Genomic DNA, 17,963 nt, shown 5'->3' on the forward strand with positions numbered 1-17,963 from the left:
AACCTGACGAGTCCTGACGAGTCCTGACGAGTCCTGACGAGTCCTGACGAACCCTGACGAACCCTGACGAACCTGACGAGTCCTGACGAGTCCTGACGAACCCTGACGAACCCTGACGAACCTGACGAGTCCTGACGAGTCCTGACGAACCCTGACGAACCCTGACGAACCTGACGAGTCCTGACGAGTCCTGACGAGTCCTGACGAACCCTGACGAACCTGACGAGTCCTGACGAGTCCTGACGAGTCCTGACGAGTCCTGACGAACCCTGACGAACCTGACGAGTCCTGACGAGTCCTGACGAACCCTGACGAACCCTGACGAACCTGACGAGTCCTGACGAGTCCTGACGAACCCTGACGAACCTGACGAGTCCTGACGAGTCCTGACGAGTCCTGACGAGTCCTGACGAACCTGACGAGTCCATAACCTCTGTGACTTCCTGCGACCAGGAGGTGAAACAGAGGAACAATGAGACTGAGAGTCGCTTTAAAAACAACAACTTTTCTCACATCCGCTTTGAGAAAACAAATCGCTTCTTTATTCCCACAGCGTGTCGGAGACAAAGAGGAAGTGAAGAAAACAAATATGAACACCTGTTTCACATGTACGACCTCTTCTTCTTCATGCACCGATGATCGCCTGGTCGCAGGAGACCACTGCCTCCTCAACATGAACCAGGAAAAAGTAAAGGTCGCCCCCTGGTGTCTGGCTGCAGTATAGGTCATAAGCCCCGCCCCCTCCATGTTAGCAGATGGGACACGGACCAAAAGTGAAATAGTCAAAGTAGACGTTAATGGCGGTTTCTGTCATTTGACGCTGCCGACTCGATTTCACCGTTTGACTCGGACACAAAGTCGTCCTGGTACTTTTTAACATTTTTCGCAGTCATTTTTTTTTTTAGCAATATGATTTAAATGATCAAGTTGCAGTTTCCTCGTCTGTAGAGCAGAGATCCGATTGACGACTGGGTTCGAGGCACTGACACAGAGGATTGGAAACCCATCTCGTCACGTTGAAAATGTAATGAATCCGCCTGAGTCCAAGTGACAGTTTGGAAACATATTTGTATTTACTTGTCCGACCATTGTTGTCCCCTGAAGGACCAATTGATCGTTTTTTAATTTGAAGATGTTTAATGTTAAAAAAAAACTTTTTAGTGAAATAAAATCAGATGAAAACAACCAAAGGTCGGAGCAGAGACTCGTGACGAGGTATGAAACCGTGAAGTCGACCACAAGCTGCTCGCTCTCTCTCTCTCCCTCTCTCTCTCTCTCTCTCTCTCCCTCTCTCTCTCTCTCCCTCTCTCTCTCTCTCTCTCTCTCTCTCTCTCTCTCCCTCTCTCTCTCTCTCTCGCTCTCTCTCTCTCTCTCTCTCCCTCTCTCTCTCTCTCTCTCTCCCTCTCTCTCTCTCCCTCTCTCTCTCTCTCTCTCTCTCTCTCTCTCTCTCTCTGTCTCTCTCTCCCTCTCTCTCTCTCTCTGCTGTAAATCGATGTGAAAGCCGTCGTGTCCTGTTCTGCTTGGCTGTGCAATATTGATGCCCGTGGAGAGAACGGAGCTGCCGAGGCAGCGCTCACCTTCCAACCCCTCCGACTTCAGCTTCCCCTCATGTCTCCACACTCAGCAGCAGCTGGTCTTTGTTCAAACAAGACTTTTAGCCTCAAATTCAGAATAAAGACTAATTTAAAGCTGTAGTGTGTAATATTGAGAAGAACTCATTCACAGAAGTTGAATATATTGTCCATAACTGTTCAGTTAAATATAGTTCCATGAGGTGGACCGACCTCCGTGTGAGTCTCCATGTTTCTACGTCGTGTTGCGCGGTGCGCCGCCATAAAGTGTCCCCTGTCGGTCGCTCAGTCGGTTGTGGTTTGTAACTTTACCACCAGAATGTACTAGAAAATTACCAAAATTACAACACGAACATGAACACGTGAACAAACATCAGTGTGAAAAGAACAACCTCACATGTATCTTCTAAAATGGGGGGGAGCGGGGCTTATGAGCTAATACTGCGGCCAGACACCAGGGGGTGATGATGAGGATTCAACTTCATGTCATCCATGTTTATTCACAGTCTATATTTCACAGCTTCACTGTGGGATTCATGTGTTTTACACAGAAGAATCAGACGTGCGGTGGTGGAACGTTAGAAGTTCTCTCACGTTCCTCTGTTCGCATCACCTCTGAGCTCGTGGGACTGAGTGGTTGAGCCGCTGCTGATCAAATTTCAGTGGGTCAGGAGCTCAGCGATTGGCTCGGGGCAGAACGTACTGATGACACGACTGAGGGGGAAGCCTCCGCCGGCCCTGCTCTGTCGTTGCGGAATGAAGACACACTCAGAACGCCGTCGGCCTCAGCAGAGGTCGAACGCTCCCTCGACACCGTCAATGTGCGTTTAAAAGTAGTTCATCTGAAGCTTTTTAAACACACATGGGTTTACTGCAAAGGTCAAAGTCATGTGACCTTCAGTCTCCTGGATCAGCTGCAACACGAGCAGCCTGGACGACGACATTCACACACATGAACCAAAACAACCATTGACTATGTCTTCGGCTGATTCACTTGATTCACTTCTGCTGTGACTGAAAATTTATCCAGAACCAGACAAACTCCCATCGGCTCTGCAACATTTCCACAAGCAGGCTGAAGTGCTGAGTTGTCAGAACTGCTCCGGTTGCTACTTCCATCACCCACTGGGGTTGACGTCCCTAAATCAAACAGTTTAATACTGTACATCAGCAGATATTCTGACATGGAGTCTTTCGAACCTCATGTTGGTTTGGACGATTCAGCAAAACCCCAGATACCAGTATCAGTACGATGTTGTAGAAAGGTTAAATAGTATGTAAACTACAAGATGATTAAAGTTGGGGAAAGATCACAATCACAGTTCAAAAATATTAAAAGCAACCAGAGAAATTAAGAGTTCCATCTCCTGCACCAAAGGTGAATCCACACAACCATCAAACACCCCGATCTCTACACCCTTACTTCTCGCTGCATTGGCACCGATCGCTGGTAAATGAAGGGTTCGTGGTTAGAGGTTACCACCCCCGGCAGTGATGTCACAGGGGCTTGGAGTACAAGACTGTTGCTCTGGGGCCATATTTTAAAGCCCATTTCGAGAACTTTTCTGGTCACTCTGTTTTTAGACCTGAGCGAATCTTCGATTGTAAGTTGAGTCACATCAGAGACCTAAAGGCCAAGACCTACATATTGTCAGAAGTCCATCATCCAACAGGTTTTGGGATTATTCTTAGGCTAAAGAAGTGAGAAGTACTCTTCTAATCTTTTTTCTGGTTTCATGTTTTTTAACAGATTGTCTTCCGGAAGATAAGTGATGTGAAGCGCGAAGAGGAGGAGATGCTGAAGAGGAAGAACGAGGCTCCTCTGAATCTCCCTCCAGACCACCCAGTCCGACGACTCTTCCAGCGTTTCCGACAGCAGAGGGAGGCCCGGCTTGCCGCCGAGATGGTCAGTCCTGGTCCTGGTGATGTGGAGAAGGGTGTTCACCTTGAGCAGCCCAGAGGTCCGGAGGTCCTGGCCTCCACTAGTATTGTCATGGTGACAGAGAGCCCTGCTACGCCGACCTCCTCCTCCACATCCAACACACCCTCTTCAGCCAGGACATTCAGCCGAGTCATGCTCCACACTCCCACCGGCCAAAATGGAAACCTGAGCGGCTGCAAATCAGCAGAGCCGCCCAAAACTAAAGGTTGGGGACGATTCAAAGAGTCGGTCGGGAAGGCTGAGTCGTGGAGCAGCGTCTCCAAGGCCGAGTCCATGGAGACACTTCCCGATAGAACTAAGTCTCACATGGAGGTGTCCCTCAAGAAAACTGACTCTTGTGACAGCGGCATCACAAAGAGCGACCTGCGTTTGGACAATGTCGGAGACGCCAGGACACCACAGGACAGGAGTCCTGTTCAGTCCGACGAGAAGAGGGTCTTCTGCCCGATACCGGAGCAGAGCATGCAAGCCTCATTCCTTGAGCTGAAACAAGATTTAAGGGGAGACATCGGATCTCTGAACAGTCGAATGGCGGCAATGGAAGGTCAGTTAGCCGAGATGCTTCGTCTTCTCAAATCCCGGAAGTCGTCGGGCTCCTTCTTTGACATCTCGCGGCCGCCGTCCCCCGACTCCGATAAGGACAGTTTCTCTTAAACTGGACATCGGTCCACGGGAACGAAACTTGAACCCCTTTGGCCTCCGGATGTCAGAACCTCTGACTGCAGCGTGACGCTGAAGCACCGTGTAACGTTTGTTTTGTCATTCTGCTGTTCAAGACGTTACAAACGTCCAAAATGACGTGAAACTTGAGACGAGGAAAAGTCGGATCTCGACTTTGATCAGAGATCATAGAAAAGAGTCTTGACATTCACAACGGCACCTTTGGTCCTCAGGAGGGTTTGTCGCCTGAAGACCTTCACGCGATATCGGCAATAATAACAGATGGCTTTAATGTACTGTGATTTGGTGACTCTGACCTGGTCTCGTGAAGACTGGTCTACAAAGTCTGTTCAGCTTCCCAGAGAACTCCAGATCCTGAAGGCTGATTGGCTGTCAGCACTCTGATTCAAAAGAAGGCTTACGCACTTCAAAATGGTTGTTTTTCTACCAAGACCGTTAAATCCTTCAAGTAGAGACGTATCTTGAATCAGTGCGTTTACGTGCAGTTTAAAGACGAGTTTTTATTGGGGTTAAGGCGATACCTGTGGTTTCTCAAACGCCATGTAAACACCTCGTTCCCCCGGCTACAATCAGAGTTCTCATACCCCGGTTAACAGACCTAGAGAACTCCTTTAGTAACCGGGGGATTCGTGCATGTGCACAGTGCCATCTACTGTACCGGAGGAAGAGTTACTCCGGTCATTCTTTCGTGGGAGAACTGGGTCAGACCGTAACCCGGTTACTGCTGCGCATGTAAACGCACTGACTGATTCAACCGCAGCTGGAAGCTTTTTCGACACCGTTGAGAAACAAAGTCAAGATCGACGTCAACACTCTGAGTAGGCGAGATGTTTCCAGAGCGTCGACGAATGACTGGAACAGGCCAATTTGTGGATTCGTTCCTGTTCTTACAAATTCCTTTAACCTTTGAATTGATGATTTCTCTACTTCCACGTATCGTAGGTTGTTTTCTCTGGTTAACACTGTTTGAGAATTGACCGCTTTCTGTTCTGTGACCCGAGTAACTGACATTAGTACCAATAATCCTCTGAGAACCGAATGCAGACTAAGTCACTGTGCCCGGACTTCACGAGACGTCTTCAACAGTGTTTTTATATCCAACAGGAAAGTGAATGTTTTTAATGCTGCAACCAGTCGCTTCGATGACCCGACTGAAAGGTGGGAATTATCATTATCACACCTGTCAGAGGCTTAACTTGCTCATACACTCACGAAAACTTGGCCACATGCATAACTCGTGGTTGAACTTTTCTACGTCTGGAATGTGTCTTCTGCATGCGCGTGGCTTGATGGCTTGACCGCACCCCTTAAACTCCAGCCCCTGTGACGAGTTCTCGCCAGGATGCGTGACGTTTCGTGGACCGAATCGATGACTGTAGAATTAAATTCAGCCGCAAACATTGTAACGGAACAAACGTAAAACAATCTACAGTTGACGGTCTAATCTGTTCACGACTGGAAACTGGCACAGCGAAACATTCCGACGCATCGCGACTTGTCGAAGCTTCGCGACGCGTTCGGAGCTTCACGACGCGTTCGGAGTTTCGCGACGCGTTCGGAGCTTCGCGACGCGTTCGAAGCTTCGCGACTTGTCGGAGCTTCGCGACGCGTTCGGAGCTTCGCGACGCGTTCGGAGCTTCGCGACGCGTTCGGAGCTTCGCGACGCGTTCGGAGTTTCGCGACGCGTTCGGAGCTTCGCGACGCGTTCGAAGCTTCGCGACTTGTCGGAGCTTCGCGACGCGTTCAGAGCTTCGCGACGCGTTCGGAGTTTCGCGACGCGTTCGGAGCTTCGCGACGCGTTCGAAGCTTCGCGACGATTTCGAAGCTTCGCGACTTGTCGGAGCTTCGCGACGCGTTCGGAGCTTCGCTCCTTCCAGAGGAAACGTCTCGACGATCATCTGACCCGTACGTTTGTCTTGACTGTGCTTGTGTAGCTGTGATAAACAATATGTCGTCCTAATATGCAACTGTTGCCGTGTGCGCTGTGTTCTGAGAGACTGGTTGTTGATCGTGGCACTTTGAGAATCTCCCGTCGTCCCTCGAACACAACTGATGCACTTTGGTCGTCCGTCGTCGTCCCGCATGACGCTCGCTGGTGTCGGACGCTCTCTTTGTTAGTTCTTTCAGAGGAAGACTGAAGCCGCTCTGACTTTGCCTTGCTTCTCAAATATCTGGGAGGACTTGGGGGTTTCCTTCTCTCTCTGAACTTCTCTACCTTCTTCTGTTCACATGTAACGTCACGACCGGCGTCTGTGCATGAAGAGCAGCTCGCTGTCGTCACTGTCACATATGCACAGATTTTTGGAAAAGCTTGAGAGGAAAACCTCGTCGTAACCACAGATATATATTCTTAACTTGTTCTTCACTTATCGTCAGGAATGAAAACTGTATCAGCACAAAGAGTCTTTATAAAAAGAAATCACATCAGATATCATCAATAAATGATTTTATACTTTTCTTTGTGGTTTCGTTTGCGTCTTTTGTTCGACTGGTTTCCATCAGATCTTGTTCCCTGACGAACAGGACGATACAGTTGGAGTGAGTCAATCAATTTATTCATTAAGCAATTAATAACTTGTGTCTCCCTACGGGTGATTGGTTTCCTCAGAGTTATTGCTTTTTTAAAATGGTTGTTTTATATTCAGAATTATGACTTCTTTTATTCAATTTTTTTAATAAAAACAAATGATGACTTTCCCTCAGAATTATGACTTTAAACTCGTTATTTTACCTTTTTCCTCTTTTTTTCTTCTTTTGTTGATTTGTATGCAGAAGGATAATAATATGGAGTCTGTCGTCCAGTAGCTGGATTCTGACTCGTTGAAACGTTCGGAGGTGATTTTCTCTCTTCAGGCGACGACGTGACGCCTGAGAGTCAGTTCATCAGCTGCGTTGCTATGGTTACCTGCAGTTTATCTCATCACTGGCTCTGATTTGGTGAAACAATTTGGGATTCGTCCACCTGCTGGCCAATCAGAGACCTGAGTGTGTGTGTGTGTGTGTGTGTGTGTGTGTGTGTGTGTGTGTGTGTCTGTGTGTGTGTGTCTGTGTGTGTGTCTGTGTGTGTGTCTGTGTGTGTGTGTGAGTGTGTGTCTGTGTGTGTGTCTGTGTGTGTGTGTCTGTGTGTGTGTGTGTGAGTGTGTGTGTGTGTGTGTGTGAGTGTGTGAGTGTCTGTGTGTGTGTGTGAGTGTGTGTGTGTGTGTGAGTGTGTGTGTGTATGTGTGTGAGTGTGTGTGTGTATGTGTGTGAGTGTGTGTGTGTATATGTGTGAGTGTGTGTGTGTGTGTGTGTGTGTTTCAGGATCGATCAGTGATCTGATTATTGTTCCGTTACACTGTGAATATTTCCATCAGATGGTTTTGTTTGTGTTGGATTTTGAATCTCAGACGATCTCGTCTCGATGATTCTTCTCCTCTGCAGATGGTTTCTCTTCAAACCAGCAGGGAATCCTCTGCCCTGCATCTCGCCTGAGAGGAAACAATCTGCTCTGCAGAGCTGCCACCGATCCACCTCCCTCCTCTCTCCACCTCCCTCTTCCCTCCTCCATCCATCCTCCCTCCCTCCTCCCTCCTCTATCCTCTCTCCTCCCTCCCTTCATCCTCCATCCTCCATCCCTCCTCCATCCTCTATCCTCTCTCCTCCCTCCCTTCATCCTCCCTCCTCCCTCCTCCATCCTCCATCCCTCCTCCATCCTCCCTCCTCTATCCTCTCTCCCCCCTCCCTCCTTCCATCCTCGTCCATCCATCCCTCCTCCCTCCTCCCTCGTCTATCTTCTTCCCTCCCTCAATCCATCCGTCCTCCCTCCTACACTCCTCCATCCCTCTCTTCTGCCTCCTCCTCATTTTATGATCTGCATTGCAGTGCCAGCCACCCTCCCTTCCTCATACCTCCATCCTCCCTCCTCCTCTCTTCCTCCCCCTCCTCTCTTCCTCCCCCTCCTCTCCTCCCCCTCCTCCCTTCTCCCCCTCTCCTCCCCCTCCTCTCTTCCTCCCCCTCCTCTCCTCCCCCTCCTCCCTTCTCCCCCTCTCCTCCCTCTCCTCCCCCTCCTCCCTCTCCTCCCCCTCCTTTCTTCCTCCCCCTCCTCTCCTCCCCCCTCCCTTCTCCACCCTCCTCTCTTCCTCCCCATCCTCTCCTCCTCCCCCTTCTCTCCTCCTCCCCCCTCCTCTCCTCCCCCTCCTCCCTTCTCCCTCCTCCTCCCTTCTCCCCCCTCCTCTCCATCCTCCCCCTCCTCCCTCCTCCCCCCCCTCCTCCCTTCTCCCCCCTCCTCCCCCCTCCTCTTCCTCCTCCCCGTCCCCCCCCTCCTCCCCCCTCCTCCCTCCTCCTCCCTTCTCCTCCCTCCTCTCCATCCTCCCCCTCCTCCCTTCTCCCCCCTCCTCTCCATCCTCCCCCTCCTCTTCCTCCTCTCCATCCTCCCCCCTCCTCTCCATCCTCCCCCCTCCTCTCTTCCTCCAGGTTGGTTTCTGCAGCAGCAGGAGATTCCCCCCCCCCCATCCTGATACCACAGCGCCCTCTACAGACTCTCCTCAGACCTCACAGGGGTTTTTTAAAAAATCGATTTTGGTCCAATTCAGAACTGCGACTCAGATGAAGAAGAAAGTGTTTCTGTGGTTCGTCTGCTGACACAGACGATCTCTGAGCTGATTGGTCTCTTCAGTCTGAACCACATGATGATGATTCCTCAGGGTCTGACTCTGACGAGGTGACAACATAGAAGAAGTCGTTATAACCTGAATTATCTTCACAGTTTCCTCTGTTGTTTCTGCTTCACACAGAACAGAATAAATATGATCGTCCAGCCAAGACAGAAAAAATGATCTCTGGTCCCCCAGAACAATTATTGAACATAAACATGTGAGATCATCAGACATCCACTGACCGATGATGTGAATCATTTAGCGGAGCCCACCCTGCGCCTCCTGCTGGACCCTCTGTGCGCTGCAGCCCGGAGTCTGACCGTCGTCTCCATCAACATTTGACATCTCAGAAAAAAATCTTCTGCTGTTGAATTCCTCAAACATTTATAGATTCAGATTTATTTAGAGCTAAAACAGCTAATTGGTTCATCGATTAGTAATCGACTGCTAAATTAATCTGCAACTATTTTGAAAATTAATGAATCAGTTCAAGTTGTTTTTAAAGGGAAAAAAGTCTGAATTCTCTGATTTCAGCTTCTTCCATGTGAATATGTTCCGTTTCTTCGCTCCTCAGTGAACTGAAGATCTTTGAGTTTTGGGGAAACACGATCGACATTTCATGAACCAATCAACTACTCGATTAATCGCGAAAATAATCGACATATTAATCCATAATGAAAATAACCGTTAGTTGCAGCTCGAGATTCCTTTTGCTACGAATGTTTCGTCGTCTCTCTCGGGTCGGTGTGAAAAAAATATCAAGATCCTTTTCTGGAGAAGAACTCTGAACCAGAGACGACGGTCGGGAGGTCGAACTGTCGACTGTGTTTCCTCCGCACCATGAACATGTTCAAAGTGTTTATGAAAGGAGCTTCGATGCTTCATCAGAGGACACAGTGAGAGGAAGGAGACACAGACCCACAATTCATTGCGACAACGATATTTAACGTGACGCGTCATGAACGAACTTAAACGATTCAATCTGAAGAAGAAGAAGAAGAGTATGAATATGACCCAGATGTCAGTTACTGTTACATATGAATCATAAAACACTGAAACATGCTGATGGAGCAGCTGAGGTTTTTGTAGTTCATCTTCAGAAATATGTCGTTTCACCTTTCATCGTTCAGTCTCAGTGGAGTCGGACGAATCCTCCTTTGACCTCGCGACCTTTTCCACTGAGGTCAAGGACGAATAGAGAGGAAGGACGATCTGAATCGAACCTGGAGATGTGGAGTCCGACAGGAAGTTGACGTGTCAGCTCAGCGAACAGCTTCCCCCCCTCGCCCCCTCCCCACCCCGCTGGACCCTTTTAAAGCCGGGCGTCATGGCAACAGGTGAAGTCCGCTCCCTGATTGGCTGCGTGTCCTGGGATCACCCTGTTGCCGTTCACAGGCAGAAGTGCTGAGTGGACCCTCCTTTTTAAAGCCCCCTCCCCCCCCCCCCCCCCCTCCACTTCATGGCCTCCTATTATTTAGCTGATTTGTTTTCGCGTCCAGACTGAACCTTCTAGTGCGAGAGGACGAACCTGCGGCCGGATCATATATGTGCCTCTGCAGGGACGCCGGGGGCACAAGCTAACAAATGTGTGGGGTCAATTGGTAAGAACCTGATCTGTGTGCTGGTGTTGCGTGTGCAGAGGCTCGGCAGGTGTGGAGGTAGAGTACTGCTAAGTTGTGCGGAGGTGACGGAGAGCTGGGACGTGGAGCGACTCCAAGTGTTCCACTTTTAAAACCTTTCACCCCCTCGATGTATTTCAGAGCCTCGCGCATGAGAACGTGGACTCCCGATGAATTTAAGGCAAGTGCTTCTGGTTTGTCGGCGCCGCAAAGTCGCAGATCTGCTTTTTTGAAACGTTTTTTTGCTCCACTGCGCTGAAAAACAACTTAGTAGTACTTCCTCTATTCTCCGACGAGCTGAAGACGAGGTGGTTGGGATGGATGTTCTGTTTTCTTTCTTTTTATATGTTGGACCCGACAGAAGGGAAGTGTGTGACGTCGCTGATGATGATGATGATGATGATGGTGGTGATGATGGTGATGATGATGGTGATGGTGGTGATGATGATGATGATGATGATGGTGGTGATGATGGTGATGATGATGGTGATGGTGGTGATGATGATGATGATGGTGGTGATGATGATGATGGTGATGATGATGGTGATGTTGGTGATGATGATGATGATGGTGGTGATGATGATGATGATGGTGGTGATGATGACGATGATGATGGTGGTGGTGATGATGATGATGATGATGTGATGATGGTGATGATGATGATGATGATGATGATGGTGATGATGATGGTGGTGATGATGATGATGATGATGATGGTGATGATGATGATGATGATGATGATGATGATGGTGATGATGATGATAATGATGGTGATGATGATGATGATGATGGTGATGATGATGATGGTGATGATGATAATGATGATGATGATGATGATGATGATAATGGTGGTGATGATGATGATGATGATGGTGATGATGATGATGATAATGATGGTGATGATGATGATGATGGTGATGATGATGATGATGGTGATGATGATGATGATGGTGATGATGATGATGGTGATGATGATGGTGATGTTGGTGATGATGATGATGGTGATGGTGGTGATGATGATGATGATGGTGGTGATGATGACGATGATGATGGTGATGATGATGATGATGATGATGATGGTGATGATGATGATGGTGATGATGATAATGATGGTGATGATGATGATGATGATGGTGATGATGATGATGATAATGATGGTGATGATGATGATGATGATGATGGTGATGATGATGATGATGGTGATGATGATGATGATGGTGATGATGATGATGGTGATGATGATGATGATGATGATGATGATGACGAGCTGCAGCTCGTTTGTTAGTGACTCAGAGAGAAAGAAGAGTGAGCTGCTACAAGAGAATGTCAAAGTTACCTGGTTCATCCGACTCAGAGGACGTCGGCGAGCGATCAGTTACAGAAATCAGCAAGATGTCTTCTGTTGAGGAGGAAGAGGAGGAGGAAGAGGAAGAGGAAGAGGAGGAGGAGGAGGAGGTGACAGGGTTCAGGTACAGAGGAAAAACAGCCTGGATGAGATTAGAAAACCTGAAGAGAATTCAGAAGACGGATTATTCAGCTGCGACAAAGGAGAAATTCTGAACTGGCTTCTACCAGAGGAGGAAGAGGATGATTTCTAGAAGGGAAAAGCAAACAAGAGAAAGTCAGAAGGACGGAAAATAAAACAGAAGAAGCAAAATAAACAAAGAAAATGAAGACGAGATCAAGAGGTTCAATCTCGAACGCGAGTCGAGTGTGAAGACGGAGGCAGATCCTGAGGAGAAGAATGGAACTCCATCCAAAGTCAAGATGCTGGAAACCAGAGCTGATCACGTGACCTGGGGGGGGGGGGGCTGTTACACAAACAATGTTACCCTCGGTACATTTCACGCCCCTGCGGGCGACAACAATGGCGTCCGCGGCTCTTCCACCGTCTGAGCGTTGCTAGATTTCTCTCTGGCTCTCTCTCTCTCTCGGTTTGCTCGAACAGCACAAAGTCCAAACAATCGGAAGGTTTTTCCGTCGCGCTCAGCAGCTCGCGACTCGTATAAAAACACAAAGGTCGCTGCTGCAGCCGCCGCCGCCGCCGCCGCGTTCCAACCGCTCGCAGGCGTTTCACGGCTCGCGGGCTGTGAGAATGTGAGGCAGGAGAATCGAACCGACGCCTTTGCCATGGTGCTTGGGTGAGGAGTGTTACTGGGTGAGACTCTGTCCTGTTTTCTTTGTGGACGTCCGGAGACGAGGGGTCGCGCTCGTTTGAAAAAAAGGCGGCGAGGAGGCGCGACGTGATTGGTCGGACGCCTCTTAAGGTTAAAGACGGTGAAAAGAAAACCGATCGTCCGTTATCGAAGTCTTTCATTTATTCCTGATCCAACTTCACACATCACTCATCTTCAGTCCAGTAAGTTGAACAGCTCCGACGCGTCACGCCGTCGACCTCGTGCTCCAGGAGACGATGAGCGAAGTTCATCAGTCGTGTTAATCATCGTTTGACGTTGCAAAAATAAAAATGGATCAGGTTTGCGGGGACGTTGTGAAAAGACTTCACGTGACTGAATCTCTCTCAGACACGTGAAGTCTTCAACACTCACGTGAAAAAATCAAACCTGAAATCCTTCGATGATGGACGATATCTTACATGAAGTGACGTTCACAACGTCCCGGTTTGTTTCCACGACGATCGAGGGTGAAATCAGTTGTTTTTTTCATCTCACTTGTCAACGTCGTTGAAAAGAAGCTCGACCTCGAGGACGTGGGTCTTTTTCCGAACCTGAAGGTTCTTTTCCGTCGTCTCGCTCCACCTGCTGGTGAACAGTCGTGACGCGGATCTCGTTTGGTTTCCTTTTCCTTTCTGTTCACGATAAACACGAGTCTGTTCGCAGACACAGAAGAGAAGAAGTGACAGGCGACTTCCCGTCGATGTGATTGTGTTTCCTGTTTCCTGCTCATTCCCTGTTTTCTCGGACGGTTTCCACCAGCGGACATTTGACCTTTCTATCTATAAACTACCTCTAAACTCAACTGTGTCACATCAGATCCGGACCATTTGCAGTAAACACAAAGAGCAGCTGAGGCCTGCGGGGACAGTTCATCCTGAGGGGAGCATGAACGATGATCCTCCAGCTGTTGTTTCTATATGGGACCGTCCCAGTCTGGTTTAAATAACTTACAAAGATTCACATCTGGGGGCATTTTGCAAAGGTTTTTTGAATGTTTTTGTGATTAATCTTTTGTTGAAATGATGTAAAAGAGTTTTTTACTGGACTTTTACTTGTTGTCTTTGTGATTGTATAAACCAAGACTACGGGTCCGTCCCATTTCCCCCCCTTACCTTCCCCTATGTGCCCTACCGCGTAGGGTGGGGTGTTCCATTTCTGTTAAAGCTCCAGGGGTTGGGGCCTTTCTACCCCTTCAAACTGCCCTTGAGAGGCTGACTTCAGGTGGAGGGGACACGGGAGGGACCCTCGCGTTGTAAACGAGTGATGACTGGATGAGGTCAGATGTCCCGGTCTCTAACTGACAGCTCTGGTTCCTGCAGGTTTCCCAAGGGGACGCTACTGAGAAGCTGGCTCACCAAGTCGCGGCCCAGGTTGCTGCTGCTGATCGCAGGGTTGAAGAGGCCTCAGGTGACCCTCATGAGGAGGAAAAGGATGAAGCGCACAAAAGTAGCAAAGGCCACGTAAGCGGTAAATATGGCTTATGTTGCACGGAGGAATGCTGAACGTCGACGTCAACGAAAACAGGTTAGAGTAGGAAACCTAACGTTTACCTCAGAAAAAGATAATGTGACATGACGACACTGGCGACTCGGCACCGACATGAAATGTCCGTCCGGTGAACAGATGAGTTTATTCACATGTTCACAACCGGCGGTCGGTTCTTTTTCATCACTTCATCGTTTAAATAACAACAATCACACCGAGCGCCAAGCAAATCGCAACAACGAACAACAAACCGATTTTGACTCAAATAAAAAGATGACATTTCTTTCAGGAAATTGAGTTTGAAAAACATTTGTTTGGTTTATATTTTTTAGCAGTTGTTTAACTTAAAAAAATAAGAGCACAGAAACAGAACCGATCGTCCGCCGAGCAGCTTGAAAATCACTTAGTTAAATGAGAAAAGGAAACTCAAGGCTCTTGGTCAAGGTTCAGGAGAGATGGAGGTTAAACATTGGAAATGTCGGACATCAACTTGAAGCTTGAGGCCGGACACATTGACTTTGTCCAGAAACCAGCCTCTTTCCTGAACGTTGGATCAAACGTTGCCTCTGTGACCGACCAGTGTTTGTAGGATTCTGTACAATCTGTCAGATATTATTTGCCGTCATGTTTTCATTAGTGTCTAATCAGCAGTAAATCAAGAATCATGTTAAAGTGAAGCCAGTATGTCTCGGATGTACCTCGCTCTATATCCAGCATGTTGTAAAGACGTGTCCACGGTGGCCCGGATGGGACAACACTGCTTCTAGATGGGAACTCATCAGGTGTTGTATGTTACCTGAAGGCCACCGTAGGTTCTACACACTTTGGCGGTTGAGGCGACGGATATTCAGTTGGTCGCGATATGCAACTTCACCACTTGGTGTCACTAAACCTCACACACGGAACCTTTAAAAACCAACCGCGGCACATTTAACCAGCTCGGGGTTTTGTCTTCAGTTTGTGGTCGTTCATTAGACACATCTCCAAACATTTAGCAGGTTTTACGAATTCCCCTCTCGTCCATGTGTCTTGGATTTTCTTGTTTGTTTCCTTGTACAGCAAAAGCAAAGAAAACTGTGAAAAGGACAAACTGACGTTCTCCCTCTCTTCTTCCAGAACCTGCAGCCGAATGCCCCACTTCCCCTGAGTCCTTGACAAGGAGCATCTTCTCGTTAGATATGGAAGAGAAGGAAAAGGAAAACCCGTGTGTACGATCTTTGCCCCAGCAACGAACTAAAATCCAGGATCCACAGAACCGAGGGAAGACGGAGACCAAACCACAGAGATCCAGACCTCCAGATTAATCAGGATTACACCAGACCTGGACTGCCAGCTTCTTCAAATACACGTGTTTTGGCTCATGTCCATCACTCCTGTCCAACGAGAAACTGTTGGTATTACAGCCCATCTGTCCGTGTCCTTAGTTCAGACTCTTGTCAGTTTTCCAGGTTGATGTGTTTGAGTCTCAGGCGACAAATCTGACGGGACGCCAACTTCTGTCTCACATCTTTCTGTCAGCTCAAAACTTCTCGAGCGGTCGAAGCTTCACACGACAAACACCAAGAAATGTGAACGTTACAACGTTCAACCTTCAAAATAATTGCTCATAAATCATCTGTTGTGGGATTTGCCCTCGCAGGCTGTGACGGAGTAAATGAGACATTCCTACACTCAATCTTCTGGGTTGTTGTTTTTTCTTTTCATTAAGTGGGTAGAACACGTTTTGCAATAAAAATCTTAATTTTCGTCACAATCAGTTGGTACATTATCGTACATTATCGTTGCCAAGTGACGGTGAAATTTGCTTCAGGTGCGTCGCAAAGTCGTCACTGACTGATAATGTCTATTTACAGACTGATGGAAATGAGAGTTTGTGATGTGTTGCTATGTCGCAGTTACTCACAAATGGCAGTTTGCCAAAAATATCCTTTCGCTAGCAGCTGAGAATAGTCTAGTTGGCCGAGGAGGTCGTGAACTTGCCAAACTTGTACTAATGGTGTGCGCCTAAAAGCGATAGTTTGATTTGTTTGACTCATCATACAGCGGAAAGAAATACAAAAACAAAATGGAAACAATTTTTTTTTCTTTTGACCAAATTGAGCTTCATCTCATTTTGTTGTTTTAGTTAAATTAACTTTCAACTCTGCAGATAAATTGACACTAACGCTCAAAACGCACACGCAACAATATTTTTTCGTATTGTTAGCATAGCTAAACCTCATGGGTCTTTTTCTTTACAAGTATTTTGAATTTCTCTAGATTCCCACAGATGTATGTTTGGTTATGTGATATCAGTTCGCAACTTGTCTCGGTTTGTATGGTGGAAAAATCTAAATCCCACCTTGTGCTCCGCAGACTTTTAAATAAAGCACAGGGAGCTCCAACCCTCCGTCACAGGTATTGATCTTCTGCGAAATGTCGAAACATTTCAGTAAACACATTTATCCTCAAAAAGAAAAATTCTTAATTTTGACCTTTGGCGTCGATTTGCAGTGAACTTAGCTTTTATATCTGCTGATGAGCTACAGAGCAGCATCTCAAAAAGAATTCTTCTAAAAACATCTGTTTGATTTGAAAATTCCCCATCGAGTGTCGTGTTCCCCTCATTCAGCAAGTTCCCAAAGATAGACGGAGCTACACAATTCTGTCAGAGACGTAACTGTGGAAGCTTTTTTTGGTTTTCACGTTAGAATGGGAGAATATTGTCAACTACAGTTATGTTAGCATTAGCATGACAGAACGGAATATGAACTCTAACGTTCTAATAGGTGAGCTCACTAGCTAAAATAAGCTAACAAAATCTGAATACATTTTGAAACAGCCCTGAACTGTCATAACACATCATTTACCAAAGTAATGAAACAGCCTGCCAGATACTGGACCGAAGCGTTTGTTTTACATATCATATTTCTCAGTTTTATTAATTGTAAATTGTTGTTAATGTGGTGTTAAGAAAGCTCAATAGCATGTTATGAGTTAGCTTGATGCTAATGGCTATAAAGAGAAACCGTTGCAGTCAGCTAGCTGGGTCTCTTTTTATATCTATAGAGGCGATAAAGAAGCTAAAGAGCTGCAGTTTTTCTCAAAATACACGAAATAGATGAAACGTCCGTTAGAGACACAACTTGTGAACGCGTTTTAGCTTTTTCACGTTATAATGGGAAAATATAAAACATGTTTGAACAGAATATGAAGGTTCTAAGTGACCTCACCTGCTAACACGAGCCAACACAATCTGAGCACATCTCATGAAACACCAGCGTGAACCGATCAAACTCACGGTCAGTGAACAGCCGACGAGTGAGTTTCCGCTTCACTCGTTCCGTTGACGTTTCTAAACTTCCACACGTCTTGTTATTTCTCAGGAGTTAGTGTTGAGGAAGCTCAATGACAGTTAGCTTGATGCTAATAGCTTCATAGGGATGCTGATGCTAGCAGCTAGCTAGTCTATTGCTGCCTCATACTGTGATTATCTTAGCGGTAGCTAACATGCTAATACGCAGCCAAACGCATATGTTAGCATTTGATTCAGGCCGCGTGTGAAACGACTGTCCACTTCTTTTCTGTGACTCTGTATTCAAGTTCGTTTGGCTCCAGTGAAACGTTGAAAAGAGCCTTTACGGATGGTTTGATAATGAAATGTATATTTTTGATTTGATTCTCTATGATCTGACTTGTTGCTTCTAGTTGAACCATTTAATGCATTTGAATAAATTACTACTTTAGCTTTTGTGCTGACAAAAATAATCATAATAAAAATAATCAGCATCAGATTTAAAGCCTTGGAACTTTTCTTTGAATCTAACATTTTAAAAGATGAAAACTATTGTCAAAAGTTTGTCATTCATCCCCTT

At 47.1% G+C, this 17,963-nt stretch overlaps 1 protein-coding gene and 1 long non-coding RNA gene across 7 annotated transcripts in view; both read left to right on the forward strand.

The window, feature by feature from the left end:
- kcnh1b (potassium voltage-gated channel, subfamily H (eag-related), member 1b) overlaps positions 1-6,651 on the forward strand; it is a 30,614-nt gene extending 23,963 nt beyond the window's left edge. For all 6 annotated transcript variants that reach the window (XM_035637932.2, XM_035637935.2, XM_035637933.2 and 3 more), the window contains one exon: positions 3,322-6,651. In XM_035637932.2, the coding sequence (XP_035493825.2) occupies positions 3,322-4,167 (846 nt within the window). In that variant the 3' untranslated portion in view covers positions 4,168-6,651. The remainder of the gene's footprint in view (positions 1-3,321) is intronic.
- Positions 6,652-11,637: 4,986 nt separating this feature from the next.
- On the forward strand, positions 11,638-17,888 carry LOC124850469. The gene is made up of 3 exons (XR_007031318.1): positions 11,638-12,605; positions 13,944-14,148; positions 15,226-17,888. It is a non-coding gene; the product is annotated as an uncharacterized LOC124850469 (long non-coding RNA).
- Positions 17,889-17,963: the final 75 nt, after the last annotated feature.

This window comes from Scophthalmus maximus, chromosome 8 (genome assembly GCF_022379125.1).
Source record: "Scophthalmus maximus strain ysfricsl-2021 chromosome 8, ASM2237912v1, whole genome shotgun sequence".
NCBI lineage: Eukaryota > Metazoa > Chordata > Actinopteri > Pleuronectiformes > Scophthalmidae > Scophthalmus > Scophthalmus maximus.